General features: G+C 49.9%; 1 protein-coding gene across 4 annotated transcripts in view; it reads right to left on the minus strand.

Annotated features, from left to right (window-relative positions):
* Nucleotides 1-11,101, minus strand: part of LOC135908236 (solute carrier family 22 member 7-like) — a 43,664-nt gene extending 32,563 nt beyond the window's left edge. For 3 of the 4 annotated variants that reach the window (XM_065439990.1, XM_065439992.1, XM_065439989.1), the window contains exons 1-3: nt 10,707-11,101; nt 9,542-9,871; nt 3,961-4,161 (exon numbers count right to left, since the gene is read on the minus strand). In XM_065439990.1, the coding sequence (XP_065296062.1) occupies nt 3,961-4,161; nt 9,542-9,871; nt 10,707-11,066 (891 nt within the window). In that variant the 5' untranslated portion in view covers nt 11,067-11,101. The remainder of the gene's footprint in view (nt 1-3,960; nt 4,162-9,541; nt 9,872-10,706) is intronic. The other variant, XM_065439993.1, reaches the window with a different exon arrangement.
* Between the last annotated feature and the right edge of the window lie 2,352 nt (nt 11,102-13,453).

Raw genomic sequence — 13,453 nt, forward strand, 5'->3', positions numbered from 1 at the left:
GCGTAGATCAAGGCTGGAGAAATACTCCGCGCCTTGTAATGAATCTAACGCATCATCGATTCGGGGCAGTGGATATACATTTTGCGGGTTATTTTGTTCAAGGCACGGTAGTCTACGCAAAATCGCACTAAGCCGTCTTTCTTACGCACCAAAGCGACAGGTGACGACCAAGGGCTTGACGATGGGCGGATTATGCTATGTTTCAGCATGTCGGCAACGTGGGTAACGATGATCTGGCGTTCAGCGGAAAAAACCCGATATGGCCGGTGGCGCACGATGGAAGTTCCATCTGTGTGTATCAATGAACCGTCGCAGAAGTCTGTCCCAGAAGAGGAGAGTGTACGTCCAAGGTGTCTTTATGCTTGGATAACAACGCCAGTAACTCCCCCGTCTGCTGTGGCGTTAAATCGGAGCTGATGGTTCTAGCGAGAACAGAAGCAGGGACCAGATTCGTAGCTATGAGTGGTTGTGAAACAGCAGTAGTCGAGGAAAGCACAGAGACAGGCTGTGTGTCCAAGACGCACGAGAGAGCGGGGCCTTTAGAAGGCAGAACTGGCTCATTGGTTGTGTTGAGTACAGCCAAAGCTGCCGTGCCGTTGGTAAAGCGAACAAGGCTGGGTGCCAGAGCAACCCCTTTGGATAAGCAACGGGCTGTCGGTACATCTAAAAAGTCACCATGGGCGATGTCAGAGTTAACTACAAGGAGTTGTGCGCGACCAGGGGGCACCATATAATCGTCAGCAGATCGTAAGCGAAGGCGTGGTTCGTGCACGTCCTCGGAATGGTCGGTCTCTTTCAAGTTAACGAGGCGTTGATGGCACGAGTCTGAAAGCAGACGCCGAAGAGAGAAAGTCCCACCCTAGTAAAGCATGTCAGCACAGGAAGTCAACACTGCGAACTGGATATGGTGGCGTATCCCGTCGATCGAAACTGTAACGGTGCATTGCGCCGATGGCCGAATCACAACATTATTTGCACCACGAAGAAGAGCTCCACTGTAAGGTGCAGTAACTTTGCGTAGACGAGCGCACAAGCTAGCGTGAATGATGGAAATAGCTGCTCCCGTATCAAGCAATACTAGGACTGGTACACCTTCTACACAGACGAATAAAGTATTGGCCGGGCACGCTGCAGGAATTGTAGTCTGTGCGAGCCATGCAGCTTTCCCTCTAAAAACTGCACCACCTAGTTTTCCGAATGGTAGTCAGGAGTGCGGGTGGCCGGTTGCAGGGGTTATGTCGAGCGTCGGAGAGGGGAGGGCGAGCGGTGGCTTCCTGGACAGTAGTTGCGAGGGCCCTCGGGAGGTGGAGAAAGTGAGCGTGGGGAGAGCCGGCGCTGGTAAGGACTCGGAGGAAGCAACGGGTCTCTCTCATAAATATCGTAGCCATGGCATTCGTCTTGTTATCGTCTTCGGCAAAAACGCGATATGTGCCCCCGGAAACCGCATTAATCACAAATGGGACGGGATGTAGGCCGGGTACTGTAACATCCTGTGGTAAGCGGATGGAGTGGTAGCGTCGCGAGATGGTTGGCGCCAGTAGAAGGAGCAGCAGGCGCCGTCCGAATGAACGCTGGTTGCATAGCCGCGACCTGAGCATACGAGGTGGATGGCGAAGGAGAGCCATAGCTCGTAGCGCAGATCATGGAGGACAGCTCTTCTTTGATGATGTCGCGCAGGCCAGGAACCGAAGGCTGAGGCTGGAGAACGGGAGAACTGAGAAGGCCACACGCTTGGAGCTTTTCGCGTATGAGAGTCCAAATCAGGAGACGCAGGCCGGTATCCGACGAAGGAGGCGCGTCACCGACGACTGGCCTGCAGTGCGTCCAGGTGTTGGCAAGTCGCGATCACATCGTTTACGGTATTTGGATTCTTGATCGCCAGTGCGCTGAACGCGACGTGGGCAATGCCCTTTAGGATGTGACGAACACGATCAGATTCTGTCATTGTGGCGTCAATACGGCGACAAAGGGTGAGGACGTCCTCGATATAAGAGGTGTATGTTTCCCTGGGAAGTTGCGTGCGTTCATCAAGCCTTTTCTTGGCGACCTCAGAGCGAACCTTGGGAGCGCCAAAGATCTGCCAAAGCTGGTGTTTGAATGCCGCCCAGTCAGGCAAGGTGCTCTCGTGGTTGAGAAACCAAATCCTGGCAACGTCAGTGAGGTAGAATGCGTCGTTGTGAAGCTTGTGCATATCATCCCACCGATTCGACTCACTCACGCGGTCTTAATTGTCCAGCCACTCATCAACGTCGTCACTACGAAGGCCAGCAAATATGGTGGGATCGCGCTGCCGCGTGCTGACGGCCAATGATGGAACGGCTGGTGGGGCAGAGACGGTGACGCCGGAGGCTCCTGGAGGATCTTCTTGGGGCATGCTGGCGGAAAGGCGGAGCAAGCGGCGGCCTGAACGAAGCGCCAGGGAAACTCGAAGGCGTAGAGGACCAAGGGATCGAAAGCAGCCTCCACCACTTGCGAGACAGCTGTTAAGCTTCCACGTTTTTTTTTTTCAGTGCGCGCGCTGAAGACGATGACGCTGGCCATGGTGATGAATATATACAGATGAAGGGGTAAAATATTGCTCACAATATATATATAAAGAACGACAGAAAGCTGAGCTAGTTGGCAAGCATGCATTATGTAAAAAAGAGGTGAGGAGAGCAGACAGGACACAAGAGTAGAGAAGTGGACAACACGAACGCCAGCTATCAAGTGAAGGGAGCATTGCGGCGCAAAAAGAAAAAAGACACAAAAATAATTTGTGCAAGCTCAGGAATGGTATCACCACGTGTCAGTCGGGTACATATGCCGGTATACGTGAGAGATAACTGTTAAGGCAATTAATCTGTTCCTTATGTAAAGTAATCGAAGGCTGACCCACGCACGCACTTCCACCATTATAAATATGCTATGCCTCTACCATAAGACGCGTATCTTCAGTATTATGTCTGTACGATATCGCGCATTCGTCTATGACGGGTAGTTACAATCTTGGCAATGTAAGGAAAGATTAGAAGGCGATGCACCGAATAACGACCTATTATGTTCCGTTAGTCTGTGGTTAACACACCGTCCCGTTTGCCCTACGTAGAACTGGCCACAGCTAAAGGGAATGTTATAAACCACACCCATACGACAGTCAGTAAAACTGTTGTTCTCATTGTGCTTCAGTGGACAAATATCTGTTCTCTTTTTTGCCTTTTATCTGCTTCTTTTTCCTCTGTACGGCAGCACATATCTTACCTAGCTTATTGGGAGCAGTGAAAGCAACATTAACATCGTATCTACTTGCAACATTTTAAAGCCTGTGCGACATTGAATGAATGTACGGAACAGCCACTACTCTTTTTTTGCTATTACTGCTTTCTGTAATCACGTCCGTCCCCCTCGAAACCGACTTCTTTAGGCGCTCAGCCACAGTGGCCACTGCTACGCTATGATAACCTGCTTCTAGTAGGCGCCGGGCCTGCGCATTAGAACTGGCGCTCATGTTGTGCATGCAGGAACTGTTGAGAGAAGACTTAAGGCACGACATGGCAATTCCGTTTTTGACTATTTTGGAATGCTTGGATTGAAAGTTTAGCAACGGCTTCGAAGATTTTGGGGAGTACTGCCAACAAACGTGATTTTGTTCGAAGACCAAGGAAATATCAAGAAACTGAATTACGCGTCGCTGAGGAAATTCCTTGGTAAACTTTAATCCTCCTCCATAAAGTTTAAATCGCTCACTTACTGATGTAGCAGCGGAATCGAATTCTTCCCTATTGCAGAAAATCAGGTAATCATCAACGTAACAAAATATCTTGATAACGCTATCACCTAAGGCTTTCTCTAAGCAGCTGTCAACCTTACTCAGGTAAATATTGCTAAGAATAGGGGCAAATAATGGACAACGCCCATATCAACAATAGCTGGTAACCATGGCGTTTGTGCTGTGGGGCCAAACGTTGGACGCGTGCGTACCTCGAGCAGGTAGTGGGAGTAGACGAGCGAGACAGTGGGCATCAGGAGTAGCAGTTGAGTGGCCGGCCAGCTGAACTGGGCAGCGGCGAGCAGCTCGAGCACCACCGGCATCAGCATGATCCCTGTCCCGGTGGCCAGTAGCGCGTACGCGGCTCGCCTGTCTGGTCCCGTCACTTCGTACAGGAGGATGAAGCTCAGAACCTAGCGATGAGTAAAAGCTTATGACTAGAAAACAGCGCCAGGGAATAGTTTTGTACTAATGCTATTAGGATTCGTTGCATACTTCAAGAATTTATCTGTCTGTCTGTCTGTCTGTCTGTCTGTCTGTCTGCCTGTCTGTGTGTGTGTGTGTCTCTGTCTGTCTGTCTGTCTGTCTGTCTGTCTGTCTGTCTGTCTGTGTCTGTCTGTCTGTCTGTCTGTCTGTCTGTCTGTCTGTCTGTCTGTCTGTCTGTCTGTCTGTCTGTCTGTCTGTCTGTCTGTCTGTGTCTGTCTGTCTGTGTCATTAGATCGACGCAGCGGTCCGAGTTATCTACCAGCTTAGACAACGAGGTATGTTTTCGTGGTCGTGAAGTAGTCGGAATTGTTCCATCGTCGTCATGCAGGCATCGTGGTTTGACTTTCGTCATGTTATCGTCGCCACGCCTTATACACTGACCCAGTGGCTCAAGTTGTCTAATGGCTTGAGCCACTAGGTATTGTTGCGTCCCAACACCACAAAGGCATTAATGGGAAGTTTGCCCCAAGGCAAACGCCCAGCCATCCATCAGCATCTATCCAGAAGACAACGCAGCTTTGATACCGACCCTTGACGGGTCCCAAAAAAGGCCGTCATCTCACCATTACCTCGCAGACTGAGCTAAGGATGAAAAGGGGAGCTCCATCCAAGGCTACCAAACAACTACAATGACGTTGCATTCGCAGGTTGATTTCTTGCCACATATTCCAAGTCATCGGGCTTCGGAGGCGGAGTTACTGTGGAGTGTTGCGAGCATGGGCGTGGTATCGCAACGGAGTTGACGATTGTGATTTGCTGCTGGAGTCTTCCGATTCCCTAGTGGACTCGCTACGGAAGACGACGGTATTAAAAAGGGAGACTTTTCGAGCAGGGGACAGAGGGTTCTGATGTGAACTCGGATGTTTACCTTGTTCCTGCATAGAGTGGGCTTCCGTAACTGGAGCCTTGTAACTAAGCTAATAAATCTTTTTATTGCGATAACAGTTATATGAACACTCCAGACGGATTTCTGCCGTCGCCGGCACCATGAGGTTCCGCATGAGTGAAAGCGTGTGAGGGTGGTGGCGGTACAAACTTTATTTATTGAAGGCCAAATTTAAAAGGAAATTATGATGCCGCCGTGTCACAAAGTACGTGCCCACGCCCCTTTCGAGATGGCCACCATTGCCACCGCAGCCGCAGCGCCACTTACACGGTGGTAGGGAGGCCTGCTGCCTACTGTTCCCGAGCTCGACGGACTGGTTGGTCACCTGGGTTGCCAGGGCGTGATGACGGACGAGGTGGCTCGGCGGGGGAGCAGAGTGGTTTGGAAGACGGAGCAGCGTGGTCGTGTACCGAGAGACAGCTGAAGATGTGGTTGGCAGGCTGAAATCTCCAGGCCGAAGGGTCTTCGCTGGTCGATTGACAGAAGGTGCAAGTCCGTCAAGATCTTCGGCAGCGAGGTACCAGCAGCCCGACGCTCTTCAGATCGGGATCTCGGTGAGCACGCCACAGATAAGGGTTGTCTTCCAACGCTCTCAGAACTTTTCCCCGGACTCTTTTTCATATCGCGCTTCATCTTTCATTTATTACTCATGGCATGTTAATTATTGTATGTTCTGTTAGGGTAGTGTTTGCCGCGTTTATTGTCCCGTGTATTTTTCATTTGTGTCGCGTATTCTTTGTTATTTCACCTGTGTTAGTAGTTGGTGGGCTTTGTGTCGTGCGTCCTGTCAGGGCGTGTTTTATGTGTGACACGCATGCCTTCCACGAAGCTTGGCACCATCCGCTGTAGTTTGTATATTATCTTTTTTTTATTGTGTCTCGGGCATGATTTTACTTTAATAAATTGAGCGTATGTTTGTACGTCGCCTCCCGTCTCATGCCTCTGGTTCACGGTGGGTAAGGCGGGGACCTTATCGCCGGTCAGCAGTCGTACCATCAATAAATGCACGTGGGGTGGGTTTGTTGTCGCCCCATCCCCTCCGGCTCGCGGAGTGCGAGAACGTTACCACCAATCTTTGACACGCCGTTCCGTGGGTGGCCTCCAGGCTTCCGGTCGTGGCCTCCAGATCGTGCCAGGCGGTGACTTCCGCGACACAGATCGTTAGGCGTAGCTGGACATCCGGCTCCGAGCTGGTCAAAGCAGTGTCCCACAGCTACTGACTAGATACATGGCAAGAGGCAGGGGGAGAATGTTTCGGGCATGAATAGCGAATATGAGCATAGTCTGCTCGTGGGTGTTTGCAGAGCGTGCATTCGGGTGTGAAGGCATCGGAGTGAATAAGGGAAAGTTGGGCAGGAGAGAGGAAAGTGTGAGCCTGTAAATGGGTGAGCCGGTGAACGCGGTGAACCCGGCCCGTATGCGTGCCTTCCTCTGTGGCGCGTGAGGCAGGGGGCTGAGGCGAGGGAGGAGGGGCGTTCTTCCCCGGCGGCTGCTACGGTGCCTCGATGTCCTCCTCGTCCGCCGCTTCGTACAGAGTGGACACAACCATGGCGTCTACTATGGCATTGACCACGAGAATCGCGGACACCGACGTAGACGCCTTTGGTGGACGCCGTAGTGACGCGTTGCCAGCGCTCGTGTGTCTTGAAAGCCGTCTGCGACGTGGCTACAGTGCAGGGCCCGCGCGCGCCTCATCTTCAAAGGGATATGCGATGTCTGCAGAGTCCGCGTAGTGTCGGGTAGCTTCGTATGCGCTGTACTTTCGACGTTTCGTACGCGTTGAAGCGACAGATGCACGGAGGTCAATTGGCTCGCGGCTGCTGCCGCGATTCCTAATTCCAGCGTTTTCTAAGACAGTTTCCGTGGTCATCCAGCGACGTGTATTCATCTTTATCTATGCGCGCGTGACTTCGTGCTGGTTAATTTAGTTAAAACGCGTTGACGGGCTAGTTGGTTTGAATACATGACACAATGTGTAGGCACAACTGAACAAGAACTTAGAAAGACGCAGACACATAAAGATTGCACTGTCTGCGTCTGTCTGTTTTTTGAGTCCCGCTTACGTATTTTATCATTGTTAATTTAGTTAGTAAGCGAATGTTTACAAGTTTACACAGCCGCTAAAACTACTATCCTTACTTTGTACAGCTATCTGCTAATTTGCTATTGCAATCGGTGCTTCGCCTTTCCAGTGAAACTGCGAACCTTTTCCCCTCATTTTCTACAATCTGACGTAGCAATCGGTAGGCTCGGGGATTCTTTGGTCAAACGCCACCCAAGGCCACAACAATATGGCCTCGTGGTCGTAGCACCGTCGTGATCCCAGCTTTGTCATCGGACTCTCGTCGTGCCATCGTTTTCACGCCATCATCGTCGCACAGTCTTCATGCAATCGTTGTCACGCTGCCATTGTGATGCCGTCGTGGGCGTTCAATCGCCGTAGCTCAGCTTTATTTTGACTCTCGTCGTGTCATACTCTTTATGCCGTCGTCGTCAAACAGGCTTCATTGTACAATCTTCCACACAACATTGCCGTCATACACTCGTCGTCATCTCATTGTCGTCATACCGTTGTCGTTCCATCGTCGTCACTGTGTCGTCGTCCTACAATCTATCCGTTATGATACCGTTGTTATGATGTCACCACGGTCGTTCTATCATTGTACTTATAACTACTTCTTCATCCGGCTCTCGTCATGCAGTCGTCGCCATGCCATCATCGTCATACCGCCTTCTTCACTTCATCGACCTCAATCTTTCTTGGCCATTCTATATAATGAAGCTGTCGTCATTCAATCGTGATTATGCCACGGTTTTCAAGTCATCGTCGTAACTGCGTTATCGTCAGACCATCGCAATCATACACATATTGTGATACCGTCGTCGTAATGCCTTTGTGATTATGCCATCGTCGTCATTCCACCTTCGTCTGAAGTCTCGTCATGCCGTAGTAGTTAAGCACTCGTCGTCATGCAGGCTTCATGAAATAGTAATCGTCACGTCAGTGTCGTCAGACGCTCATCATCCCATTCAATCGTCCTCATGCCGTCGTCATGCTACCGCCTTCATATAGTCATCGTCATGCATTCTTTGTCAAACCGTTGGCGTGATGCCGCTGCGGTCGTTCTATCGTGGTCATTCTAACTTCGACATCCGACTGTCATCACGCCGTCGTAGTCCCGCCATCGTCGTCCTAAAGTCGTCAACATAGCATCGTTGTAATTTCATCGCCATCACGCTGTCGTTTTGCATTCGCGTTCACTCAAGTAACAACATCTCATTTTCGTCATCCCCTAGTCGTCACACTCCATCGATGTCAATCCTTTTTTCTCGTTCTATTGTAACCATCCTGTCGCCATTCAACCGGGATTCTGCTTCTGCTCTCATTCCATCGTCATCAATGCATCGTCGTCAGGCAGTCGCTATTATGCGGTGTTATGCCGTCGTCGTTATGCTATCGTGGTTCAGCCATTGTCGTTATTAAAGCTTCATCATCCGTTTTCGAGAGCGATAGCTCTGCTACTGCAGCTACAAACATAGAAAACCCCTGGTTCCGTAAACCTGGGGCGAATTGCACGAACGTTAAATAACGAAAATAATAACGAATTTAAGAACGCGTTTTTAAATGTTCCATAAACAACGCCTAGTCCGCATAAGAAGTGTTCTTAAATTCGTTATAATTTTCGTTATTACATGTTCGTGCAAGCCGCCTCTGACCTTCAAGCTCAGCCAAATCCAGACTGGGGCACCGAGTAGCGTCTGTGTGTTTTCCGTTAATCCCATCTCGTGCGCCGTCGAGGAGCGACATCTGCAAGGCTACTGCCATGCTCATCACGCCATCCTACTGAGACGTCTTAAGTGCAACGCTAAACCATGCTACCGCTTCCAATGCTTTGTCTTCGGGTTCGGGTAAAACTGGTAATTTTCTCATACAGTGGTCGTCACGTCATCGTTATCATCCCGTTGTCATCATGTCGTCGTCATAACGTTATGTCATCATTGAAGAATCGTCATCTAATTGCCGCGATTCCGTTGTCGTAATAAAGTCTTTGTCACTCCATCGACATTACTGTGTCGGCGTCATCCAGTCATCATCTCGCATGCTCATGGGCGACCTTACCAAGTAAAAGCAATAGCGAAGTGGGGCGATACCGTAAAATCTCGCATTGTGCCGCAGCAACAGTAGTGTCACTATGAACCGCAGAGATGCTAAATAAACGTGACTACAGAAACACGACGTGCCGCTACACAGCTCGAATGCTAATGGCATTGTCATTGACAGTCATCGTGAGGCGAGTTCTGCCCTAATTTTCATCGGACTACGATTGGTTGCAAGAATATGTTTAAATGAGTACCAATGCCAGCTCTTACAGTTGTAGAAGCTCTGCCACATTGCGTACCGCCGTTTTTCGGGTGCGTACCTGGGCAGCGCTGCTCATGGCAGACACGACCATTCTGGAGAGCACAAAGACGACGAAGCTGTGCGTCGTGCTGCATACGATGGCGGCGAGAATGAGCGCGCTCACGGAGCCGGTGATCACGGGCTTGCGGCCCGTGCGGTCCGAGAGCAGGCCCACGATGGGCACGCACAGCATGGCGCCGGCCATGTACGCGGCCGACGAGAGCTGCACCAGGCGGCGCCGCTCGCACACCAGGTCCCACTCGCTCACGATGCTGCGGTTGCGGAACGCCGTCGCGTACTCCCAGCTCTCGCAGGGCACGGCGTGCCGCGTGTGGTCGAGTGCATCGTCCTGTGCGCATGCGTCGCAGATGATGGGGTCGATCAAACTTGCCGCCATTTCTATGTGCGCAATGAAAACAATGGCGGATACTCTGAGGCAATGTGGTTTAATTCCGGCCGCGGTGGCCACATTGCGACAGCGGCGCAATGCCAGAACGATCGCGTATCGTGCCTCGGGTGCCCGTTAAGCAAACCCAGATGTTCCAAATTGATCCGGAGCCCCCCGCTATACGATGTGCCTCCGAGTGAGATTAGTGTTTCGGCGCAAAGCAACGCATAATTTAATTTTAGTGCATTTCTAATAAGGTGTATTCGCTTCAGCTGGAAATAGAGCAGGCAAGCACAGGGATCCAAGAAGAATTTGAATTTAAAATCTCTAAAGTAGCGAATACACTGAAGAGGAAGATAAACTAAGGCTGGGTAAGCTAAGACATAACATTAGGGGAGTTCCCATGACTGGTAAAGAAGCGCAACACAATACAGCTGTGAAGGCGTGAATGAATTCCCATATACTCGTAAATAACTCGTCTACTATGACAAAACGACACCTGTTGGCCCGCTCGCTACAGTATAATATATATATATATATATATATATATATATATATATATATATATATATATATATATATATATATATATATATATATATATATATATATATATATATATATATATATATATGTGTGTGTGTGTGTACACACGATGTATGTATGTATGTACGTATGTATGTATGTATGTATGTATGTATGTATGTATGTATGTATGTATGTATGTATGTATGTATGTATGTATGTATGTATGTATGTATGTATGTATACACGATTCCTAGAAAGCGGCGCTCACCGCGGGCACGGGCGGCTCGTAGACGGTGCACTGGCTGAAGCTTCCATCCGACTCGACCGGAATGGCGACGTTCCTCCAGAGCGGCACGGGCATGGCGCCGAAGGCGGCGGGCCGGGCGCACCAGTGGTCGACGGGGCTGGCGATGGCGCGGTAGGCGAGCGAGTGGCACAGGAGCACCACCATGGAGAGCAGGCTGCACGCCATGATGCGCCGCTGAAAGGCGCCGTGGCCCAGAATGGCGTACAGGGCCCTCTCGACGGCCTCCTTGGTGTCCTCGGGACGGTGGAAGTTGGTCAGCACGGGGCCGGACTCAGTCAGTGCCTCCGGTATCCCCACTGTCGGGACGGTCTCCCAGGCCATCGCTCGCGCGTTGCTGTGGCCTCAGAACATGGCTCATGCCCACAAGAGGGATGGGTCGCACAGAAGGCGATGAAGAAAACCGCAACGAGGACAAGTAAAAGGAATGAACTAGCGAAAACGGAAATGCAGGGGCACAGAATGGCAGTCAGATTGGGCTAGGTATACTTCACAAAGAAAAAAATACATTCAACCACAATTGCTACTCCTAGCATTCGTAACCTTCCGTATCCTTCAATAAACCTAAGAAAAACTGCTTTAATGAACCGTAGATGTTATGGACCTGGCAGACACCAAGTGGCAGTATATTTGATGTCGGTAACGGGAAAGCAACATTACTAGTCCGAAATACCAGGAACATTCTGCAGAGCGAAGAGAAGCGGTGGCAAGAAAGAAAAAGAAAAGCAAAAGAAAGCAATCAATTTATAAGGTTCATTACGAGAAGAACAGGGCTAAATAACTGAACAGCTCAATGAAAGCAAAAATTTAGAGCAGGAGCTTGTCTCTAATGGATGTCTGTATGTATACAAACAATCCAGCTTGCTTACATCTGCCTCTTATCTCGTGGAAATAGTGGGCACGTTGGGGATAGTGAATAGGTAAAGTTGAACGTGTGTGGGTTGATCATAGCACCCCAGCCACTGCCGTTCGGGGATGAGGTCCGGCAAACAGCTATTTTTCAATAAAACGCCCGCAGACTCAGAGCGCGCATTTTGAATTTCCGTCGCTTCGTGTATGCAAATACGTTCCCCATTATCGTTATCTGCGAGCCAAACTTATCGAACACGATCAGGCTTTCTGGATATGAATCGTTTATGCTGTCAACTGCTGGTGAAAACAGTAAGGTTTTGGTGTCTGTTCACCGTGACCTCGCTTACATTCATCAGCCTGCGCCACTAAATGACGATAATCAATATAAATGCCTCACAGTAAAGAAAAATAATTTTACGTTTACTGTTTTGGGCGCATACCTATCTCCGTCTAGTCGTTTGGTCACAAAAAACTACGAGAAGTCCTTTCCTCTACTCCAGATCCATGGGTCATTATTGGAGACTTCAACGTTTGTCATACACTCTGGGGAAGTTCGAACATCAACGCGAGAGGTAGAGCTCTGGCATCTTTCGCCTCCAGTAATGACCTTTGGCTGTTGAATGATGGAAGTCCTACGTTTCTACATGGCTCCACATACAGCAGCTGTCTTGATTTTGCTTTTATCTGATGAAGCCTTGTCAGACGTGCTGAGTGGCTTGCGGACATAGAGACGCATGGAAGCGACCATATCCCCACGTACGTCTATATCAGAGGATTGTCTCCCTCCAAAATCCTAGATACGATCCAGAGTCGACTGGACTAAATTTCAGTCTGTCATGAAAGAGCACTGCGAAGCCAATCCATCTTTCGGCTTGGAAGAGGCAATCAAGAGCCCGGTGCGATACGCTATGCGTGCTCTCACATGCTCTTCGAAATTACACGGAATTTGATGTGAAACTAGAAGGATTTCGCGCTATCCGACGACGTGCTGAAAGATGGTACCGACGCACGAAGGCAATGGACGATTTACGGACTGCCGGACGCACGCAAAAGAATATTGAGCGCCGGTTAGGCAAGCTCGAATCGCAACGTTGTACTGCCTTCTGTAAGTCTCTAGATACACGCAAGCATTTATCGCAACTATGGAGAACGGTGCGAGGTCCCCGTACACCCCCCGTACAGCGGTTCGCATTCAAGGCTCTAGCCCTCCCTCAGGAGAGATCGGCGATTGAGGTTGCAGGGGAGTTCTGAGACAGATTGTTCTCGCCAGCTCACAGCTCCCAATATTCTCCCACCTTCGAATAGTTGTCCACCACCACGTGATCACCGCATGGATCTACCATTCTCAATCCACGAATACGCTCGATTGCTTTGGCAAGCTGTGGGGGCAAAGTAAGGGAGAGAATGGACCTAGGACGCCTGGAGTGGTACTTGGAGTGCCACAACACCTACTCGTATTCCATGGCGGGCTTTCGACGTGGTTAATCATCGCTCGATAACGTCATCACCTGATCACCTACGTTCAACATGAGAAATGCCGTAAGCGTCTCTGCGCTTATATTTGTTCGTAGACGTTAAAGGGGCGAATGACAACGTTACGCATGAAGCCATCCTCTCTGCTCTAAAATGGGTAGGAGAGCGTGGTCAGATGTCTCAATGGATACGCAGCTATCTCTGTATACGATCCCTTTTTTGTAAGCATCGAGGAAAGGCCATACTTCTTTACATTATAGCTTCCGCGGCGTCCCCCAGGGCGGTGTAATTAGCCCTGTATTATTTAATCTCACCCTAATTACTCTCCTTGAGCACGTGCGAAGCACAGTCAGGCTATCAATGTACGCGGTTGACATCTGCATATG

Source organism: Dermacentor albipictus, chromosome 2 (assembly GCF_038994185.2).
Source record: "Dermacentor albipictus isolate Rhodes 1998 colony chromosome 2, USDA_Dalb.pri_finalv2, whole genome shotgun sequence".
In the NCBI taxonomy this organism is placed as follows: domain Eukaryota; kingdom Metazoa; phylum Arthropoda; class Arachnida; order Ixodida; family Ixodidae; genus Dermacentor; species Dermacentor albipictus.